General features: G+C 47.2%; 1 protein-coding gene across 1 annotated transcript in view; it reads left to right on the top strand.

The window, feature by feature from the left end:
- The window catches only part of LOC119400191 (unconventional myosin-XV), a 110,002-nt gene that overhangs the window by 13,358 nt on the left and 72,818 nt on the right, over positions 1-23,826 (top strand). Inside the window, 12 exon segments of the mRNA XM_049417996.1 lie at positions 3,764-4,192; positions 5,985-6,073; positions 6,720-6,783; positions 9,608-9,717; positions 12,606-12,680; positions 14,280-14,544; positions 17,168-17,281; positions 18,564-18,725; positions 19,920-20,036; positions 20,502-20,560; positions 22,011-22,140; positions 22,654-23,085. Coding sequence (XP_049273953.1) covers positions 3,923-4,192; positions 5,985-6,073; positions 6,720-6,783; positions 9,608-9,717; positions 12,606-12,680; positions 14,280-14,544; positions 17,168-17,281; positions 18,564-18,725; positions 19,920-20,036; positions 20,502-20,560; positions 22,011-22,140; positions 22,654-23,085 — 1,887 coding nt within the window. The 5' untranslated portion in view covers positions 3,764-3,922.

The following is a 23,826-nucleotide window of genomic DNA, read 5'->3' as shown; positions in this document are numbered from 1 at the left end:
GGCGTCGCTATCGATATCCGTGCATGTCCTTCCAGGGTGGAATAGCGGTTACGCTGCATCATGCGCGGTCGCCGGGGTGTCGTGAGTCATATGTGCTTACCAGGGGCGTAGCCAGAAATTTTTTTCGGGGGGGGTTCAACCATACTTTATGTATGTTCGTGCGTGCGTTTGTATGTGTGCGTGCCTATATACGCAAGCAAAATTGAAAAATTTCGGGGGGGGTTGAACCCCCCCCCCCCCATGCCTGCAGGGCCGCGCTCGATAGCTTTCTTTTTCTTTATCGAGAGGTCATGTCTGCACTCTGTAAACGCAATGGCAATAACTATCATCATCGTAAACGGGTATGTGCCCCAGAAATTGGGTAAATCCCACTACTCACCACTGGTCCACTAAAAATGAAGAAGGCAACAGATAGCCCAACAAATGGCTGCGAGCGACGGCGACGAGCCGAAGGACTCGAGTGCGTACAACGAGAGAATGCTAGGTAACGGGAAAGGCAACGGCGGCGAGAAGACCCCGAAGCGATGGAAGCCCTACGCCAACGACAACGTGCTCGTATATCTATGAGATGTGCGAGCGCTCGCGGTTTCAGGGCGAGGTTTTCTGTCTCTGGAGTTTGGACATTTGTGTCGTGTCTGCGACTGTCTGTGGTTCAACTTCTATGCATGCACTGAGAATCAAAGTAGTAACAACCTAGCGCCACCTAGCTAAAGCCTATAACACCGACCTAGAAGCAACCTATAAGCAACCTGCATCAGGCCTAGAAACAATCTAGAAGCAACCAGATTAGTCTTCAGAATCGTCCAATTTCATGTTTCAAATCTTGCGCAGCAAACTTCGCCAATTTTTTTTATAAAGAAATTACGAAAAGAAAAAAAAGTTTCACCCCAAGAGAAAGCTGTACGAACTGTGGAGCATTGGTTCGCCTGTGTTTATCTTGTGTTTATCTTGCGTTTATCTTCTATTTTCTGTTGTTTCCGTGTCATTATGTGATATTTTCTACCCTTTCCTGTTCTTTTCTCGCTGGCGTTCACGGGCAAGCAAGCGCTGGCGTTCCAAACGTGCAGTCTGCTATATGTGTATCGAACGTGGCCGGCCCTGCGTGACGCCTGCGTGAAGCCAACGCGAGGCATGAGATGACGACAGGGCGGTCCCCTAACCGCTTCGCAGTTAAAAAAAGAAAAAAAAAAGGAAAACGTTTTTGATGCAATGTCTCGACGAAGTGTGGGATACCGGCTTACACCTTCTCTCACGCTCTTAAATGCTCGGTCTGTCATTCCGCGCATGCGCTCGAGGAAGCGCTTTTCCGGGAAGCAGCTCTGCTCAGCGGTCGGAAGGGAAGTTTTCTGGCGCCGCCGTCGCCAACTTCCTTCCTTACAGCGGACGTGAAGAGGAAGTTACTTCCGCCGTCCCATTAGACGTATACACTCTATACGCTGTACGTCCAGGCGATTCGGCCGATTCGTCTTGGTCCTTAATTTGGAAGCGTCGCTTAGGCCCACATTTATATATATATATTTTTTTTTCTTTCTCATTTCATTCTTTCTTGTATCCTCTGCAACTCGGCGGGAATTCCTCGTGAGTCCCGTGCTGGTTCTTATTATGGGATTACGCTCTTCTTTTTTTCTTCTGAATACCCCTCTGCTCTGTCTTAACCTTCTAGGTATCTTTGTTGCTTATTCGAGGGATTTGTAGCAAGGCATGTGTGTTAAACTTTTACGAACGAATTCTGTCAAGGCATGCAGGGCCTGTTTGATGCAGGTACCGCAGAAATGAGTCGGCGAACTTGTTTTCCGTCATCGAGCGGCAGGGGCGTAGCCAGAAATATTTTTCGGGGGGGGGGGGGGGGTTCAACCATACTTTATGTATGTTCGTGCGTGCGTTGTATGTGTGCGTGTATATATATACGCAAGCAAAACTGAAAAATTTCGGGGGGGGGGGGTTGATTTCTGGTCCACCTCCTTGAGGCGTCCTGTACCAAATATATCTCGGTACACAACCAAAGACATGCAGCGAGCGCTCTTCGTGATTATTTAGTGTCTCACTTTTTGTGCCGCATCAAACGAAGGACTATACGCCACACTACAATTTCGGTGATTGTGTGATTAGCGGGTGTCATCACAGTGCACGCGCATTACATATAACAGCATATTCAACTACTTTGATCGGTTGAGCGTATTCGATACACGGCCCATCACAATAAGAAAGAGAGGCGATGAGGTTGAAGTGAGGAAGATCCGCTATTACGCCACCTCAACCTCGACCTCTTTCTCTCTCTCTCTCTCACTGTGAGATGTCGTTTATCGAGCATGCTCACACTGAGCAATGTGCTAATAACCATGACCACGCCGTGACACCTTCCGTGGTCGACTTTTAAAGAAGTCGCTGTAATCTACAGCGAAGTGAGAAATCTACAATTGGTTTCTTCTTTTTCTCGACTGTATAGAAACTCATTGACACGCGCGCGCACGCGCACACACACACACACACACACACACACACACACACACACACACACACACACACACACACACACACACACACACACACACACACACACACACACACACACACACACACACACACACACACACACACACACACATGCGCACATTTCCTGATGTTTCCAACTATTGTTGCACCTTAAAACAGCATCAAAAGTTTGATAGTGAGTTCGTCTCAGCTTCTGCGCATGTTCTACAAAGCTAAAAAAAATTATGGCTGTGACCCTCTGCTCTGAGAAATAAGCTGTTGGTGTTTTTATTCCATGCAAGCTATTAAAACCGAATGAAGCTAATAACGTGCTACGGTGGTTTCCTTCAGATCACACACGCAGGTTATCTAAAACTCTCCAATTATTGCCCATTTTTTTTAGAGGCCGGTACCCTCATCGGTGCTCGTCAGCTCTTCGTCTTCGACGTCAGCGTCTTCGATGACGGCGTCGTCGAAGAAGGGTTCCTTCTGGCTGAGATTCTGAACTGAGCAGCAAGCCCCTTATAGTGGACCTTTGCAGCTTATGCACGTATTATCTAAAATTCCTCATGTAAATTAGTAAAGTGAAGATTTGGGCTGGTTGGTTCTGCATGCATATTGAAAATGAAACAGCGCGATTTTTTTCAGACGGGGGCCATGAAGGCTCACTATGTATCAGCAACAGGGGCGTAGCCAGAAATTTTTTTTCGGGGAAGGGGGGGGGGGGGGTGAGGTTCAACCATACTTTATGTGTGTTCGTGCATGCGTTGGTATGTGTGCGTGCATATCTACGCAAACAAAATTGAAAATTGTCGTGGGGGGCGAGGGGTGAACACCCCCAATCCCCCCCCCCCCCCTTGGCTACGCCCCTGATCAGCAAGACATCTGCCTCTTTGTCGCAGAAAAAAATTGTCATTTCTAGAGAAGCAGGCGGCATGCCAGGAAGTCGTCACGCTTTAATGTTTCCGTTGATAAATTTTACCGTAATATATATACTTCTCGTGTGAAATAAAATTTCACTTGAAAGTCAGCGCTTGTCCGTGTCGTTTCCTTTACCGTTGTCCCCGTCTGCGAAAATCGCACTGTTTTCTTTTTTTTTTTAATATTCCTATGTAAAGTACAAAACACAACAACTGTGACGTCCATGCCTGAGAAATCTACTGTTGTCTCTCGTGATTCCACGAAAGCTCCTGGGCCCGCAGGCCAGGCTGATATTGTGCGATGCTTTATTTTCATCTGTACAACACAAGCGGATTACCTAAAACTCCCCAATTATTGTTTCTCTTTGCAGAGAGGCCGCCCTCTGCGGCGCTTCGGTACGGCGTCGCCGAGTGATGGGCACAGCTCACGCGGCCGCTAGCCCACCGCCGCTACCGCCACCCCTGCCGTGGTGACCACACGGTGCCTCCGAGATCCCCTACCCCCATTTTGCCGTCTCCCTAGAGACAGCATGAGGCGAACCCCAGGTCCCGCCGCCGCCAACGACCGGGGCGGCGGTGGCGCGTCGCCCAGACCTCCGTCGTCGTCGTCTTCGCAGCAGCAGCCGACAACGTCGTCCTCGCCTTCTTCCTCGACGCTGGTCACGTCCGCCATGGAGGACTTCGAGCCGGGACAGCTGGTCTGGTTCGACCCCGGGCTGGGTTACAGCTTGCCCGGAGAGGTGGTCGAGTTCTCCAAGCCCGCCCAGGTCGTCACCGTACAGGCCGTCGTCTCAGGGAAGGTAAGTGTGCATGTTTTATTTATCTATTTTCAATACTGCAAGTCTTTTCGGGCTGTTACAGTGTGGGAAATTTCACAACACTGAAAGCAAATGGGCAAACATGATAGTACTAACAGCACAATGTAAAATTGAGAACAGAAATGTATAAACAGCATATAACAAAATACAAAACAGCAGCATAGGAACGATGTTGTGCGATTATACATAAAAATAAGAATGTCGAAATTGGGTACCTAGCAAATATTTTTACCTTCAACTTGAATTTCTCGCGCGGAGAGCGTTACTATGCTTAAGCTCAAAGAGGTGGCACTCCGAGTCGGGCATCAATGACGCACGGCGGGTTTGAAAATGGCGTTGCCCAGCAAACGTCAACTTTTTTTTCCTCGCAGATGTTTATGTGGTTTATATTTTTACCCAGTATGTGTGAAAGCACTACCGAAGGGTCTCCAATGAAGTTGCAATCAATTTTTATGTGTAATTTGTGTTGCAAATTGCGGTTAACAGCTGTTTAACTTAAATAAATAATTTTAATTAATTAAATTTAATTAGTAAAATAACTTAAGTTTCGCCCGTTTTTCTTAATTGTTCATCCGAAATCATTTTCTTGCCCTTTTCTTGCAAAATAAAGAACTTTGAAATAAACTGACCTGGAATTTCCTTCTTGGCACTGAAAAGGTTATACCTGGATGCTCGTATACATTCGGCAACAAAGTAATACGGACCATGCGAGGGGGTGTATAAATTGCCGTCTGCGCCATTTAGTGGCGAGCCGTCTGCTATCGAGACCATTGCTCTGGCCGCACGTTCGCTAAAGCGGCACGCTGTCCACAATTACGTTCGTATTGCCAGCGCGGGAGCCGCGTGACAAACGCTGAGATCTTGAGGCGCGCGCGCCCCCGGTCGCGGCTCTTGCAGACCGGCGGAAAAGAGTGCGCGGGAGAGGAGAACGAACCGACACTGCGCATGTCCGTTGCTATGACGACACACGTGCGAGGAAGCTCAGCTCCAAGGCCAAACGCACGCACAAGAATGCTTTCTGGATTTGTAGCGGGGGGAGTAGCGCTGTCGCTCTGAAAGAAATAGCATATTGGCAAACGGCCATAGACCACGCATTGACATATCCGCTTACCTGTTTTGTGGCCTCTTAACGGTGTGCTTCGAAAACTCACCTGACCTACGTGATTCTCCAAAAGTGCAAGATACACGCCTCCAGCATACCTCCTCATGTATTATGAGATTACGATTGACTCTTCCATTTTTCTGCGCAAGAAGGTTACAAACAAAACAACTGCGCCCCAATTCGCCACAAGATCTGTATAATGTGTTGCGGAAAGAACTGAACTGCGCCCGCAATAATGACTCTTGCCAGTTTATCATTGTCCAAGTAAACATTTTGCGGAGAGCGGTTGTACTAAAATCTTTAAAGCGTGGGCGCAGTTACCCAAGCTGATTCATGTAGGCGCGGCAAGGTTATGCTCAATTTTTTTGTCTATATAAACGCAGTCACAGAAAAGCAGCGCATATTGAGACACAGACAAGAAAGAAGCACACCACCTCAGCGCTGAGGTGGTGTGCTTCTTTCTAGTCTGCGTCTGGATGCGCGGTGTTTTTTTTTTACTTTGTGTCGACAAAAAACCCAAGTTTTCAATTTATGGTACTATAAACGCAGCTCGCGCTCGCTCTTTACCATATCTTTCCAGAGCAATATTTGACTGACATCTGCTTTCAAACTATACTACAGTAAAAAAAAAAAAAGTGAGTGCCCGTGTTGTTCCATCTGCATCTGACGCAGGCTCAGACGTTCACCATCCACAAGTTGTCCACCGTCCGCAAGCGACAAGACCTGGGCACCGATGGGGTGGAAGACATGGTCAGGCTGGCGTAAGTCACGTGAACTCCGCTCTTTACTTGGCGGCGTCCTTTCACCACGATGCTTTTCACAAAGGAAAGGAGAAACGAAAGCCTCATAACCCGATATAGGCGAAAATATTGCGCTTGGGTACTACATTCCAAGAGCAGGATATGATTATGTGGCTCGCTGTAGGAGCGGGCCACTATAGGTTAATTTAGACCATCGGGCGTTGAGCATCGAAACCTAGGTACCCGGGATTTCCAGAACCTTTTAATGAGTCATCATAATTATTGTGGTCGTGTAATTATGTTTAATCAAATGCTAACAGCGCGGGAGCGACACCGACAAGGGAGAGCAGACAAAGTGTCCTTTCCGTGCCGTTAGCCTTTGACATGTGCCACAAAGTGGCCTAAAGAATTTCTTTCTATGTTCAACGAATATGCGAGACGCATCTTTCGGGCGTGTTTTGACTACGCCGGTCATACAAGAACGTGAAAGATCGTACGACCGAAAATTTCTCAACTCGTCATGACTATTCTGTGTGTCTTGGTCGCGTTACACGCCTGTAATCAACAACACATGACGAATCTCGGCCCGAGAGACGCTGCGTCACACGGCAGATTGTGGGACCAGGTGTGTGCATAGTTATTTTCTTTGTCTTTTTTTTTTCTGCAGCGACCTGAGCGAGGCGGCGCTCCTGTGGAACCTCAAGATCCGCTATGACAAGGAAAAGATATACGTAAGTTTGCTCAATCGCTGCGAAATAAGTTAATTTACTACGAAAAACTTCCATCATACTATGTGACAGTCACTTATTATAAGCGCACGCTTGAAGAGAAAAACAATCCCTGATAACGAAGTTCCGTTCGTTGAACACGACAGTTTTAAGGTTTACAGCAGAAAGCATCTGAGGTGTAGAAGACGACACAACATGAACTGGTTGTGGGATCGACTCAGGGGCGCAGGCAGCAATCTGCTCGCAGTGGGGGCGAGGCAGAACCAGCGCCAGAATAGCGCCAGTTTCCTATTGTGTCCGGCCCTTGTAGGACTTCGAATGTGTTTATATGTAGGTCACTCGGTAGACCCTGCTCACGGGAAGGATATTAACCGAAGAATAAATACGGGTTTGAGCGCATGTGCCAGGTACGACGTAATGGTTACATACAGCTTGCCGCTTTCCACAAAGATAAAAGTGCACTCTCATTGCATTCAACTGGTACCAACTGGACATTTAACAAAGAAACTCACGCTGAAGTTAAGGCCTGCGCAGCGAGCGACGAAACGAAAAGCCTAGGCGTGACATTTGATTTGATTTGATTTGATTTTATTGATTCATCACAATACATGTGATCGGAGGCGAAGGGAAAAGCCATTTGAATGGCTTGAGGGAGTCCTTCGCCCCGTACAAAGACAGCAGCTCAGTTACAAGCATGTTCTTGACACTGTTAACACAAAAATTTGTAATGAATCATGTTGAGCAAAATATTAATTGAAACGAACCACCAAAATGTACATCGATTGTTAGTTACCCTTTACAGAACGTCCTGCATTTTTATACATCCTGTTTAGATCTGTGTGATGGACCAACACAACACTTCATCGCTACTATAGTATTGCATTAGTGACAGTTTAGTGACATTAGTGACAATTTAGGTGTTTATTTAGACTCACGAAGGCAGCAATGTGGATCAGCGCGCAAATAGAGACAACTAAAAGATGGAGCTGGAGAGGCCATGTAATTCGTAGGGCAGGCGGTTAGCAATGTGTCGGAATTGGTGCCAAAGAGAGGGAAGTGCAGTAGTGGACTACAGAGAATTTCACGGGTGCGATGAGTTTAGGAGCTTTTCAGGCATATAGAATGGAATGAGCTCGCGGAAGATATGTCGCAATCGAAAATATTTGGTTTGGTTGGTTTAGTTAGGTTTGGTCTTGCAGCGGGCATAAAATGAGACGATCACGATGATGGTGCTGATGGTGGTGTCCCGCATGGTTCAGGTCACCGGAGACGTGTTAATAGACTCGTTTGAACATCGAGAAATGCGTCTGCTACATCAGACTGTCGGTACACCTGTTCGTACAAACACGGGCTGTGTCCGAAAGTTGCGGGCTTGTTTGGGATTCCGCGGCAGCACGCACGGCAGACACGACGGTGGCCGCGTTCCTGGCACAGCGGTCGATCGGCGCCCGCGGTTGTGTAAACAATGGGAAACTGCGATCTTCCGGATCGGTCGTGGCGTTTTGTCACTTTCGTGGCGCCGTGAAGCGTGAACGTCAGGCGAAAGGTGGGAGGAAGGAGGAGGAAGAAATGAACTCGACGGGCCTTCCATCTGACAGGTTGCGTGGCAGCTTTCAGTGCGACCCGTTTAGGTTAAAGAAACAGAATTCACAGCCAACGCCAGTCTGCGGCTGCACTTTCGCATGCAGGTTGTAAGCGGGTTCCATACCTCATTTCCCACAAGGTATACGTGTAAAAGTGGCAGTGCATTGTTGAGGCAGTGCTAGTACAACAGAACGTTCGAGAGAAAAGATGAAAGCGTATTTACTCGAATGTTCAGCTGAAATGGTGCAACTGCATACAGTCTCACTAGAATGTGCATGATCAATATTGCACACACGCTGATCGCAATTAAACATGTAACAGAAGTATAGTTAATAATGAAGAACCGGCATTCAAGGTACCATGAGTGCATGAGTGCAGACACGTGCCAGTCGAACTGCGTTGCCGAGTCAGTGTAACATGCACCTATAGAGAATGTGCGTCAGAAATGGTGGAAAAAGTTCAGTTGAATGTACGTTCATACGCATTCACTGGAACGTGGAGCGGAAATAAGGGCGTTCAATCGGCCTTCAGTGTGCAACAAAGGTAACTAAGCGTGAAGAACCAGCATTCGAAGTAGTTGTACAACGTGTCCTGTTCACTTATGCTTGCTGATACGTGTTAGGCTAAATGCGTTGCTGACGCAGTTAAAGCACGCCTAAGAGAATCTGCGAAAGAAACAGCGGGAGTGGGTTCAGTCAAGTGCAGGTTCACTCGCGTTCATTAAGAACTGCCGCAGAAACTTGTGCAAGTTCATTCGATAGCACTTGTTCTCGCACAAAATGTGCGAGCACATTCACTTGCACTTTAACGTGCTATACATAATTAGTTCCGCGCGGAAAAGCGGCATTCAAGGTACGCCTACTCAGTGTTCATGTAGCTATGTTTTCAAAAACGTGAGTGCAAATGCTCTGTTGAGAAAGTGCAAGTACAAATGATAAGCAACGTTCAATCGCAATTAAATGTGCAGCAGCAGAAATAGTGCAAATCCATTTCGTCTCATTTAAAGTGCACAGCAGCAGCAGTGCCACGGAAGTTGAATCGCATTTAAATGGGGAACAAAACTAGTGTGGCGTGAAGAAACGGCATTGGCACCGTGTACGCTGTGTCCGTTCATTGTGTCCGTACACTGTGTCCGTGCAGTTGTGTTTGCAGATAGATGTAAGGGCAAGTACGTTGTCAAGGACGCTTTTTTTTTTTAAACATTTCAGTAGACGTAACTGTATGTCCCGCACTATATACGCAGACTTACACTGGCAGCATCCTGGTGGCTGTAAATCCATACAAGATGTTCGATGTGTACGGCGTCGACGTCGTCAACAAGTACCAGGGACAGATCCTCGGAACGCTGCCACCGTGAGTATCTGGAGATCCTTAAGTAGCTATTTCACGGACAGGAGGGCACACGTGTAAATTTGAAATTGCTTCAGTACTCTCCTTGCAAAAAAATAAAAAAAATAAAAAAAAATAAATAACACTCACACAAAACTAGGACCTGGACAATGGAGACAACACAATCGTAGAAGTACATTTACAGCGCAAACGCAAAGACGCACCACAAAGAAAGAAACGGCACACACAAGCGCTGACTATCAACTGACTTTATTTCGGCAGTGTATGCATGTACACTGTCGTCCTTTATGAAAGGGAACACGCGAGCGCGCGGCCTGCGCGCTGCGGCAGCTAGCGTATACAGCACCATCAACCGAGAGCTGAGGAAAGCACGTCCGCTTTTGGCGGCATCGCCCGCTGCACGACCGAAGCGGGAGCGTAATCTAGCAGCGCTTGTCCACCGGCCATGACTCGTTATTTTGTTTGCCAATAGATGACGTCAAAAGCGGGTGCGCTTTCTTTCGCTGTCGGTTGATGGCACTGTCGCTGTCGGTTGATGGCACTGTAGGCAGCCGCAGCAGAGCTCAGGCCGCGCGCTCGCGTGTTCCCGTTCATAAAGGACGACAGTGTACATGCTCATTGTGGCTCCTGCCAAGGATCGAGGTCCCTTCAAGCGGCTGGCTTTAGAAGCCTATCTTATCAGGAAAAGGGCTCATCTTTGCATGAGCGACACGTCTCTGTCCCTGCACTCATCTGAGTTTGATTTCATTTCATCGCGTATGTAATACACTGATTCATTGTTTCCACTCTGTTTCACTTTTGTTTTTATGTCGTTTGCGTGGCGAATGTGCAGTAAGGCTGCCTTGGAGGTATATATGGATTGACAATCGCCGAAATAAAGTCAGTTGATAGTCAGCGCTTGTGTGTGTCGTTTCTTTCTTTTTGGTGCGTCTTTGCGTTTGCCCTGTAAATGTACTTCTAGGATTATGAACCAACTAGACCCAAAAGAAGTTTTACTGAAGACAACACAGTTCAAGTTTTGTGTGCGCGCTGTTTTTCTTAACGTAACAATGGCACAAACAAGTGGAAGTCGGTATTCCTTGATCTGCCCGTAGTGCTACAGTGAAGTTCTCCGGTACCAAGTAAGTGCTTTAGTAAGTGGTTGTTCATTTGAGGAAGTATATACAACAGGAGGCAAGGAAGAGGAAAAGTTGTACTGATGGCCGCCCTGTAGGCGACACCTGAACGGCGGTCATCAATGGGTGTGGGTGCTGTAAAGGAGAGAGAGAGAGAGGAGAGGATGCAAGGGGGAGGGGGGATACTGTTTACATATGTGCACTGAGGATGTAATGACTATGTATATTATATAGAAGGACGTCAATCATAAGGTCTGGCCCGTTGGAAGCATTGCATGACTCGTGCTTGTTTTTACTTCTTTTTCCTTTCATTTTTTTAGTGGGGTCAACTCTACAAAACGCCATGTGTGGAATACCTTCCCTCTTGGCTCGTATGCGGTGTGAGGGGAGCTTAACCCGTTGAAGACTGACCGTACCGGTGGACACAATGGCGCGAAGTCGAGCTTATTCTGGGGCTGGGCGGAAGGGCCTGAGGGGGTGATTGTTGTAGAAGGTATTGTCCGAACGCATCTCCCGACTTTGGTGCGGCGAGGACGTCAGAAGAAGATGTCAAAGACGGCTGACGGTGTGCACCGTCGTTGCACTTTCCCTGAAATAGGGATATTTTTGTTTGTTTGCTTGTTTGTTTTGTTTGTTTGTAGAAGGGTGGGTGGGTTGGTTAACTTGAGGAGACGATGGGGAAGACGCTCAGGCCTTCTCCAGCACGGCTGCACGGCTGCAGTTTTTCGACGGAGGGGCCCAGTCGACCTCTCTGTTTGTCGGTCCTTCCATATATGTGCACGTTGCCGCCTCCGTCGTTTCGCTCTTCCGCCAGTATTCGTTCGTCTACGAGCTTGTTTCTTTCCGCCCCCCGTGCACGTTGCTAACACTAACGACGTGGTTCTCGTGCCCGTGTGCTGAGACGGGCCGTCGCCGGCTTCAAGTCGGTTCATCGCTGAAAGTTGTCGTGGCGAAGACGTTTTGTGTGTGTGTGTGTGCGAAGAGTGCAATCTAGCTGGTTCGATCGGATGCGGCGCGTGGATTGCATCTTGGATTAACACGACGCCGGAGAAGACGTGATCATGTCGGACACGGCGACGTTTGTAGACGAATACGAAGACTACGATCTCGTTTACTATGACGACGTGGCTGACGACAGGTACACGTGTTTTTCTGCGTTGCTCCCAAGGACTGCATAGCGAGACTACTTGCTGTAGACGCGTTCGCACCAAGAAATGGTTCGATGATTTTACCAGGAAATAGTTCGATGATTTTACGACCCGTAATGTGATTTCATTTTCTTTTTTAGACTGAGTAATAAACCAAGATGCTTTGTGCCTTAGAATTTAACAAACCCGTTTTCGATACGGTTTTCAATAGGTTGTTCTAAATCGCTTGGCGTCTCTTTATTTTCGTATCTTGACCTCCACGATCAGTTTCGGCGGCGCGCGCAGCCGGAGCCAATCGCGAAGGCCGCGCTTACAACGACGAAATCCAAGTGCGAGACGCGCGGACATTTTGCTGATCGAACTTTTTTGCATAGCTTCCTCAGAGTTGCACCTGATGTATGAAACGGAGTATAAGTGGCAGCTCTTTTGGGACACGGATATTGAGACCTCGGTACTACGTCATTCTTTTTATGAGAAAGAGAGAGAGATGAAGAGGAAAGGAAGGGAGGTTAACCAGACGCTAGCATGTGGTTTGCTAACCTGACGAGGGTGTATAGTTAATGACAGCGTTGCAGAACACGTGACCCAGCACTCTTACCGTGTTTATGTGTGTGTGTTCATTTTACAGCCACCTGTTCGCCATCAGCAGCGCCGCCTACTCGAAGATGAGTAAGGACAGTGAAGACCAGGTCATCGTTATCAGGTGGGTGATATATTCTTTCTTGTACTTTTTTTCTTTTTGCTCTTAGTTTCCCTCCGCCAGAGCTTTCTTTGCAAAACCATGTCTGTTTTCACTGACACCGTTTGACGAAGGCGTTTGTATGCCGTGAGCACAATGATATTCTGATTGAACTATCCACATGGTCGACGACATCTAAGGTCAAAATCTGATTAGTACTCACACCGGTAAAACTACAACGTTTATTCTACTTGACGAGGGCAATGTCCCTTATATGACGTCTAATCATGGTGTTGACAAACGCAACAATGATTTTCCGAATTATTATGTATTAAACACCAGCTTCTATGAGGTCCTTAATACTAATTAGATGTTCACCCTAGACGTGGACAACGCTGTGCCTATAGACTAACTTTAATTACTGCGACTAAAGATTGGTTGCTTCTTGATCTTGGTTTCATTGCTTATTCCTCTTGCGCGCATTTACTTATGTATACTTTTGTGTTTGCATTTCTGGAGAAATTGGCAGTTGAAAATTGGCAGCTTTGCATTAGGATAGCCGACTCTAACGCAAGGTGGGGGATGGGGGACGAAGTACTTTTTAAGCAGTGTGCAATTATTAAGAAACAAGAAAAAGAGCTCGTGCATTGTCATGAAGTGCTACGGTATGTGCACTATGATTTAAGGGTCTGCATTCACGCACCAGCTCACGCAGGAGTGTGCTAACTAGGTTACCTTCGCTTTCAACTTTCATACAACGATGAGTTAATTATCTCCAATTGATGCAGACCACTTTAGAGCGCAGTACCATAGGGGCTGTACCGTGCACTTCACGCAGGGTGTTAATTGGAGCTACTGGGGTAAAACAAGCACCAATGAGTAGATGCCTTTCTTTACTGTTCTGCATATACTGTACTGTTATATAAGATGTACCACGTAGTGCGTACGCCGGTCGCGGGACAGGATACACCCCAAAGGGTGTAAGTGTATTTACAGCTCAATATAGAGTGCACACTCTAAGGCAAATGGGAGTGTTTGGGGCGTCTTTCTGCCACGCAACGAGAATACTTATCTGGCTTGCCTGCGTTTCCTTTTTCGAAAACTGTGCGCTCGCTCCTTAGCTGTCAGTAGTGCCACGGCCGTTACTCTTGAGTGTATTAATATCATAGGCTTGCGCTGGGTTCCCCATCAGGGGATGGAGGTGGGGGGTAAAGTTTAATTGCAGCGCTGCCCCCCCCCCTTACTCGTTGGTCGAGTCCATAAGACAACACGGTGCACAATGGGTGAAAAAATGAAAATGAAGCGATGTGGTGCTTCTCGCAATAGCCTGGCTTTGGTCCCCGGCTTTCCGGGAGTAAAGATGAGATGCAGCAGTTCTTGGAATGCAATATCCGGGGCCTTCGGCCGCCATTATCGTCGAACACCTGCATGGTCTTAACCCTGCTCGTTAAACTATGACAGGACAGGTCCGCCTGAGTAAAAGTATGGGGCAGACTATGCGACCTCCTCAGGTTATTAGGGGAAGCCCTTCAGCCTCCCCCCCCTCCCCAAGTGCACACGCCTATGAGTACTATATAGTCTATATTACATTGACATATTACATTGCGCGCGATGACACCGCAGCGGCGAGAGCGGTGCGGGCAAGACGGAGAGCACAAAGCTGGCGCTGCAGTACCTGGCCGCGGTGAACCGCAGCCCGAGCAACCTGGTCACCGAGCAGATCCTCGAGGCCTCGCCGCTTCTCGAGGCGTTCGGCAACGCCAAGACGGTGCGCAACGACAACTCGTCGCGGTTCGGCAAGTACCTGCGCCTCTTCTTCCGCGACGGCGTCATCACGGGAGCCAACACCACAGACTACCTGCTCGAGAAGTCGCGCATCGTCACGCAGGTGAGAGGGAAGAAGCACAATCCGTAGAGCTCTTTGTGGCTTATTAGTAAATTATCAGTGTTGACGGTAACGCTTTAAAAGTAACGCCGTTACCGGTAACGCGTTACTTTTTTCGGTAATTTAGTAACCTACTCGTTACCATTTAGTAACTGTATATGAGTAACGTACTTACGTTAACATTTTTCCAATTATCCCGCGAGTCTTACACGAAACTCCTTCGTCTCGTAAGCACCACATTCTCAGAGCTATCCCAGAGAAATAAGTAACGTGCGTTACTTATTTTCGGTAACGATAACGGTAACGCGTTACCCTTTTTTGTAGGTAACGTAGGGCGGTAACGCGTTTCTTTTTTGTTAGCGTAACGAGTAACGTATTTAGTTACATTCTTTTGACGCATACAACACTGCAAATTACTCTTTCACAATTACAATGTCACCTCGCTTGCCGTGAAAAGACGCTTGGTAAGCTAGAAAACGCGCAGAAAGAAAGTGCGGGTGGCGACGCCACCTCGAAATTCCCGCACCAAACGTCGTGACGTCACAGATGTTGACGGCCTCTACTAGGTCATACGTCGCTCCTAACCGGTAAAAATGAAGTACATTGTCCTCTGAAGGGGTCGAAGACTTAACGTACCAAGTTTCTTGAAATTTCGTTGAGCCAATGCTGCCAAAATACGAAAAACTCGCTTCGAAATCCGTGACGTGACGTGCGGCAATTTCGGCACGATATTTAGGAATGAAACATTGGTCTTCATTTTTTCCTCTATTATTTAAGCCTATGATAGTGAAATTAACGACATTAGAGTTCTCAGTGTACAAATTATCAATCTAAATCAATTCATTGCTTCACTTCAGTCTCCCTTTAAACGAACGACCTTTACGTGAACCCCAGTAACACCACTTGTCCACTAAAAATAAACAGAAAAAGGTAAATGAATACATAAATAACTAAATGAATCATTGAAAGAATGAACGAATGAATTAATGACCTGTGCGCCGCACTTGTGGACCACGCAGATCTATGTGGAAATGGTGTAAAGGAGCACACGCTAAATTAAAGGGGCCCTGCGACACTTTTGCGACTGCCTTATTTAGCACCGCAAATGCGTGTAGGTATAAATGCCGAGACGAACGCAAAAAGAATTATGCAAATTGGTGCACGAAAAGTGAAGTTATTAGTCCTCAAAGTTAAAAACTTAAGCAGACGACGACGAGAAACGTTTTTTTCGGATTTCACTCACCCGCTGACGTCAAAGACCGGTTCCAATCACCGCGCGCGTCTTATGAAGACATACCGGAAATGTCACCTCATGGTGGCCTTCACACAGTACATTGCTACCCCTCTTTTTGACGGCGTTGTTACCATGCTTAAGACAAACCACGTGCATCAGCTAGCAGACGCTCCCATGATTTGTCGTGTAGTGCACAAAATGAGTCTGGAAGACCTAACAGACCTCGAGCGCGAGCTCTTGCGACGCAGTGATTGCTTGCATGTCGTGCACGCCATTGCAAATTGAAAGTGCGTCGCTGAGCCCCGCGCAACGCGAGGATGGCTCCATGGGCCCAGACGAAACGCTAACGCCCGATGACGCGGAAGGCGTCGGCCGGTAAGCGTTTAGAATTTTTTTTTTCGTTGACAGCATCGTGCCGAACTGAGCGTTGCGTGTTTCGCAGGTGCCGGTGTGGCCGGTGTCGCTCGATGCCCCAAAAGACAAAACGCGGAAGAGTATCGTTTGATTACCATTCCACAGCGCACCTAGCGTCGTGTTCGTTGTTTTGAAAATATATCAGTTAGAAACAGGAATAATTTGTTTCTGAGAAAGGATAAAAAGGGGTTTTGTTCCTCTTAGGCCTCCGCAATATGGCCTAGCTACCACCATATGAATATTGCGCGTCACGTGTCGCGTCAAGCCAATCAAAAACGAACGGTCTTTGTCGTCACTGTCACATGACATCACGTCACTTCCTGTAACAGAAATAGCCGATGTGTGTCGCTATAGTGCGAAATCAAGGTAGTTTATCCCGTGAATTAAAATTATAACCGCTTCGATTTCGGCGTTGCCACTTGCGCAACAATATCGGTGCATTCCACAGTACCAGAAGAACCGATGAAAAAGACGTGTTCAAATTGTGTCGCAGGGCCCCTTTAACAACTTATAAATAAATGCATAGATAAATAAATGGTTCACACATTAAGGCTTAATGTTCCGGCAACGCAGCGTCTTTAGCGAACACTATCTTCGAAAAAGAATTGGAGAAGGAACTCATTACTAATCTTACACCTTCACCTTTCATCCAGTTGCCCAGTTTAGGCAAGTATGCCGTTTATTTTGAAGTAGTTTGCGTACTTGCCTTTCCTTTCTCTCCCTTTTCCTTCATAACTCGCAGTGTACGTCTTTGCGACTTGCGAATGTTCTTCAACGTGACTTGCACCACAAGTCCGCAGCGTTCGCGTGGGCTTCTTGCCTCGCGTTTATAGCTCGGCTTCTAGTACTAAGGCGTAGTCGCAAAGTACCCTTTCCCGCTAATGTGTCGATTATATAATCTACTATCTGAAATGTTGAAAGGTACATCCGCGGGTAAACTGATCACGTTTTCGTATCGTCCTCGTCCCGCCATGACAGGCCACCGAAGAGCGCAACTACCACGTCTTCTACGAGCTCCTGGCCGGCCTCTCGGACAAGGACAAGGACAAGTACGGTCTCCAGACGGCCGAGAAGTACTTCTACCTCAACCAGGTCAGCATCATTATTTTAATCATCACGACAATAATTACTATTATTTGATATGAAAACATATGTGTGCAAAGGAACCAAAAAATTGGCCGCGTATCTGCGTGCTACACTGCAAATGTCGTCGAAAGACGATAGGCTTCTGCCGGCCGTTCCTGCGCCGTTTCAGCGCAGCCTGACACATCTGAACATCGATCGCTCTCACTCAGCCGATCTGCTCTGATGATGTCGACCGTACACAGTCGTCGGCGCTCCCGTTGCCACGTTCGCACGGTCGAGCGCTGCCTGTTCTAAATTGCCGCTTTTCGGTGGCTATGGGTGTACAATCGGCACTTTCTCCTGTAGGTTTCCTAAGAAACACTAGGGTCTTTAGAATTACGTGTCTATGTGTTTTCTAGTAAAGGAACACACCACCTAATACTTACATATTGATGTTGCGCGTCAGATATGCGTTATATGTGTTTTTTGATCGACAATGTTCACAAGTATGAACGCAGCTGCCAGTTCAAGATGGCTGGGCGTTCAGCAAGTGCTTAAACTTTGGCCGGGTGGCTGAAGTTGAATCGTGTGACAGACAGACCAAAATTTCTGGGTTTAAGTTCCCCAGGAAAGACTATCGTGTTTAAAAAGAGGACTGTGGAGAGTAGGCCCCTGACGACCGCCATACGAATAACGTATATTCGAAAGGTTGTTGATTTGGAAGGGGACTACATAAGGTAATAGGTGCCACAGCGGTAATAGAACTATGTGGGTATCTTTTGACAGTTAACCATATTATTACCTTTATGTCTGCTTACCAAGACAGTGCTTGTTTAACAGAGAAGTAGAGTAGTGTTAATGCGTGCAGTCTTACTAAAGCGTCACAGCTAGCAGCGATAACTGCGATGAGGATAGGAAGAACTTGTACCACGCCCTAATTACAGTTCGTAAGCCTACTATTTGGGCCCACAGCAAATACTTTCTTCCGGCACTCCGGTACACGGCAACACCATGCCGTCTCCGTATACGGCAAAGCTGTAATTTTAAAGCTTTTTGGTTATTTCGACGCAAGTGATGACAGCGTACCGAGCTGATGGAGCATTATATCAAGAACTGCAGATGTCGCCAGCAAAGTGTGCAAATTCAGTATCGTTTTGCAGTGATCAGACTTCAGCTGTGACGAAGCAGCCGTAATATCATGATCATTTACTGTGCCACAGAATAACTTCCCGGCTTTATCGTGTAGCAAGCACGTGTTGAGAGCTACCCTTTTGACCGAGGATCGTTTCTTTTTTTTTTTTTTTCGCAGGGTGGTGCCATCGAGATGGCGTGCAAGGACGATGCCGAGGACTTCCGGTCGCTGCTGTCGGCCATGCAGGTGCTCGGCATGAGTTCCGAGGAGCAGGACGCCATCTTCCGCATCCTGGCCGCGGTGCTGCACCTCGGAAACGTCTACTTCCACCGGAAACCCGTGAGACTTTGACCCTTCTTTTACTTTCGTGCCCCTCGAGGACCTGCAATCCTTCAGCCTTGGTTTTGCACTCTCGGTTCGTGAAAGTGGATGCTAAAAAAAAAAAAAAACATTGTTTCACTCGTTTGTAACACGAAGCTTTGACATGGCTGTGACCGAAACCCACAGGAAGTTTCTGGGAAAAAAAGATTCGCATCCCAAGAGAAATTTGTCCTGGTCCGAGATTATTCTTCACCTGCGAAGCTCTACCAAAGAGCTTACTACTGGGAAAGTTGGTGTCTATGTTTGCTGATTGCTAGTTGCTATAGTTGGACACAACTTTAGAAGTCCGCGGCATTTCCTCCTTAAAGCGGATGCACACACGCTTGCACCAATAAGCGTGCACTCCAGACTGACGTCACGAGTCGGAAGGCCTGTGACCCCACCTTCGGAGAACACTGCCGAGTGCATGAGCGGAACTATCTTTCTAGTCGCAGAGGCGGTCGGCTGGCGCGCTTCGGTCGTCTGGGCGGGCCTTCTCCGGACTTCTGACGTTGTATCCGAGTATAGTTGCCGATTGCTCGTCTGTGCTTGTTAGTTGGTGTATATGCTTAGTGCTTGCTATGCGTATTGGTGTCTGTCAACGCTCCTCTGTGTGTTCACTGTCCTTTTTTTCATGATTCAAACATCGCGCCGTGAAGAACATCTTCAGCATGCCAAGCTTTCTTTCCGACAAACACCGTATGGCTTCCTTTCACGCCCCCTTCCTCAACCTCACGGGTTTCTGCAGAGCTGATTGATGATGAAAGAGAGAGAGAGAGAAAGAAAGCGATAGGAAGAATATAGAAATAGAGAGAAATAAAGGGAATAAAGGCATATAAACACAGAAACACAGAAAAAGACATAGAAAGGGGGAGAAATAAATACAAAGAAATAAATATAAAGAAACGAATACGAGAAAGAGATACAAGCAAAAGAGACAAAGACAAAGAAAGATAACAAAAAAAGAAAAAAATTAAGAGAAACAAAGAAAGCCAAGCAGCTCCGCTCTGCCTTCAGTCTTGGCACCACTAATGCGAAGTAGCCATAATTTTTTAAATTGTGCTGTAACGATGTTGGCCTAAATTGAAAGGAATTACAGTGGACCAAAAGCTATACCCTTTCTGTCGGTTGGATCCGAAGCCACAGCCTTCGAATATTTTTGCCATTTCTCAGCTGAAGCACGGTCAGGAAGGAGTCCAAGTTGGAAGCGAGGCCGAGGTCCGGTGGGCGTCGCACCTGCTGCAACTCGCCGAGGACGGCATCCTTGCCGCACTCACCACCAAGACTACGGTCAGTGTGTGCACTTCCTTACGTCGATCGCATGACGTCACGTGATCGCACGCAAAGTTCGTTAAACTATTATAATTCGATCGGTACGGCTTTATCTCTGCGCGGCGTCTCCTAAGCAGCTAAAACTGATGTATAAAATTTCTATGTAACATCTTGTTGTCATATGTACCTTTTTTTTATTTCGTTGACGCTAAGAGGAAAGCGTGAGTGCCGAACATGTGGAAGCATAAGTATGCTGCTATAGTATATCTATGTGTATGTATAATGTGTGTATGCATGTGTATGCATATGTGATGTTGCCTCCCCTCCAAATGAAAGGGTTGTAGACTCGTCAAGCTGTTCGAGGACAGCTTTTAGTCTACGACCTCCCCATATGTATCTGTAGTTATACGAATTGGCAAAATAAACAATTTCAATTTCAATATGTCACAGTTGGCCTTGTCGCTTTTTCTTCTTGCTCTATAGGAAGCTCGAGGGGAGCGTCTCACGACTCCATTGAACATCGACCAGGCTCTGGACGCGAGGTGAGTTTGCTGCAGGAACGTCGTAAGAACATTGTGACCTTCCTGGGGTCGTATTCTGAATTGGAGATGTCGTCATGATATCGCTTTCAGTGCTCGCTGATTGGCTGCTTGAAGAAAATGCGGCCAAGGTCGCTTCAGTCATTGGACACGCGAGACTCTACGTCACGCCATTTGTCACTGTCGCTGCAAGTGATTGTCGCTTAATACGGCCACAGGTCTCCTATAGAGGTTGCATCTCGGTGGGGTGGGCTAGAGTTGCGGTATATGCTACCTTTAGGTAGCATATACAGTAACTAGAGTTACTGTATCTAGAGTTACTGTATACAGTAACTAGAGTTACTGTATCTAGAGTTACTGTATACAGTAACTAGAGTTACAGTAGCTAGAGTTACTGTATATGCTACCCTTAGGTAGCACATACAGTAACTAGAGTTACTGTATATAGTAATATATAGTAACTAGAGTTACAGTAGCTGGAGCTACTGTATCTAGAGTTACTGAATACAGCAACTAGAGTTACTGTATATGCTACCTTTAGGTAGCATATACAGTAACTCTAGAGTGGGCGTCCGAACAGCATTTAGAATGAGGAGGTTCGTCTCTGCGTCTTAAAAAAGAGGCAGCTTTCTGAAGTGCTTAATCAGCCATTATTAACTCTTGTGATTGAATGGAAGTATACTTGTTCTTTTAATGTAGTTGTCGTAAGAAGTTGAGGACTGTTTTCTTTTCAGACGTTCGGAAGCCGCAAACGCAGATACTGTGATGATGATCTTGATGTGGGGTTTGTGGCACAAGAGTCATAGATGGTGGAAATAGTGTCAGACTATGATCCCAAGGACAATGAATGGTGGTCAATGGACAACACATTTTAAAAGTCTGTTTTGCAGTGTCTCCATGAAACGGGACATGTTTAAAGATCTAATTGAATTGACAAGTTATGCTGCGCGTCAACAAATGGGTACATGAAACACCCACACAAAACAGCGAAAAAAAAAATTTGTATACTTTTGAATAAGCGTGGGAAACGAAGGAAAACAGTCGGACACAGGACGAGAGCTGTCCTGAATCTTTAATAAGTGTATGCCATCGTTTTCCGCGCTAATTCAAAAGTGTGCATCTCTTCGAAACCACCCAGCTTTCCAAGTATGTACCTGTTGTCCGGTTTGCGGTCCAAGATGGCGCCTCCCGCGAATCGAAGATAAAGATTTCGATGCTAACGTTCAAATCTGAAAAAATCTGAAAAAAGGGTTTCAACAGTTTGGTGCAGCCTCCAGCAGCTTCGAAAAAGTGCGCCCTATCAGACTCCATGTTGGACCACTTGTTTTTTGTTTGTTTGTTTGTTTGTTTGTTTGTTTGTTTGTTTGTTTGTTTGTTTGTTTGTTTCTGGGAGGGGGAGAGGGGTTTGCTCGGATCCTTTTCGAGCATATCATATTTGTTCCCATGATCTCAGGGACGCAGTGGCGAAAGCACTGTACTCGGGACTCTTCTCGTGGCTGGTGTGGCGCGTCAACCAAGCCGTCTGCCAGCGAGAGACTGCAAGGACCACTGCGATCGCCATTCTGGACATTTTCGGCTTTGAAGTGCGTACCTCCTGGAAAGCTTCACTTGAAGCAAAACTTTCTGCCAAATCGGAGTTTGACTACGCTAAAGGGCCCGCTGCGCCTAAATTGCTGCTAAAAACAATGCACCGAGCAACACGTGACATAAAGTTGCGAACAAAAAATAGGTATCAAGCTCGATGAGAGGCAATGCAGCTTATGTCGACACAGGCTGTATACAGATAACTTATACACCTGCCGTAAACATACGTCCGTAGACTTCCTTAGAGAACTTAAATAAATGTTTGAGGTTGTACGGACATCGTGGCAATTTCATGCCGTCTCATTTTATTGCATGAAGGCAGACACCGTCGAGACGTTTCGTGACCTTTTCGTTAGGGGATGGGCGCTTGCGCCGTGGCATCGTGAAAAGGGCGGATTGCCGGATCCATTAGATGCAGTAATGGCCGAGATGAATTCCCAACTGTTGCGTATTACCACTGAATAAACAATCAGTGAAGTCACTCATTCATTTGCTGTGTCTGTGTCCGACAGGACCTGAAGGAGAACAGCCTCGAGCAGCTGTGCATCAACTACGCCAACGAGGCACTGCAGCAGTTCCAGATCCGGCAGGTGTTCAAGCTCGAGCAAGCCGAGTACAGCCGCGAGCGTCTCAGCTGGCAGCCGCTGAGTCACTGCGACAACCAGGGAGCGCTGCAGCTCATCGCCAAACGGCCGCTGGGTCTCCTGGCTCTGCTGGACGACGAGTCCAATTTCCCGAAGGCGACGGACGCCTCGTTCCTGGACAAGTGCCACTACAACCACGCCCTGGACGAGCTGTACTCGCGACCGCGCATGTCCTCGCTCGAGTTCGGCGTGCGACACTACGCGGGTCACGTGTGGTACTCGGTCGAAGGATTCCTGGACAAGAACAGGGACACCCTGAGACCAGACGTGGTGCAACTGCTCATCTCGTCTAAGCTGCCCGTGAGTAGCTCATGCCTGTCAGTTTAATGATAATTGTTGGGGTTTTACGTCCCAAAATCACGATGTGATAACGAGGGACGCCGTAGTGGAGGGCTCCTGAAATTTCGACCACCTGGGGTTCTTTAACGTGCACAATCTAAGCACATGGGCCTCAAGCTTATTCGGCTCCATCGAAAATGCGGCCGCCACGGCCGAGATTCGATCCCGCGACCTTCGGGTCAGCACTCAAGCACTGTAACCACCAGACCACCGTGGCGGGCATGCCTGTCTGTGCAATCCCTAGAATCATACAAAAGATAGCGCGACATTTTTTGAACTTCACGCTCCGGCCGCTAAGGCGAAAAGTTGGGCTAGTTGGTATCGGGCATGATAGGACGTGATTACTAGCGTACGGGGGAGAGGGAAGAGAAGAAGAAATGCGAGACCATGCTAGACAAACGGCACTAGCCCCTTCGTCTAACCTACATGTCCCGACCGCAGTGGATGGTGCTCGACTGCTGACCCAAAGGTCGTGGGATGGAATCCCGGCCGCATTTCGACGGAGGCAAAACATGCTAGAGCCCCGTGTACTTAGCTTTAGGCGCACAGATAGTGTACTAGAATGTATTATTCTAGTACACTATAGGTGAACGTTAAAGAAGACCAGATGGTCAAAATTTTCGGAGGCCTCCACTACGGCGTCCCTCGCAATCATATCGTGGTTTTAGGACGTTAAAGCCCGAATAATAATAATAATAATAA

Source organism: Rhipicephalus sanguineus, chromosome 7, assembly GCF_013339695.2.
Source record: "Rhipicephalus sanguineus isolate Rsan-2018 chromosome 7, BIME_Rsan_1.4, whole genome shotgun sequence".
NCBI classification, from domain to species: Eukaryota; Metazoa; Arthropoda; class Arachnida; order Ixodida; family Ixodidae; genus Rhipicephalus; species Rhipicephalus sanguineus.
The sequence above is the reverse complement of the archived record's forward strand: the minus strand, read 5'-3'. Positions and strand labels throughout refer to the sequence as shown.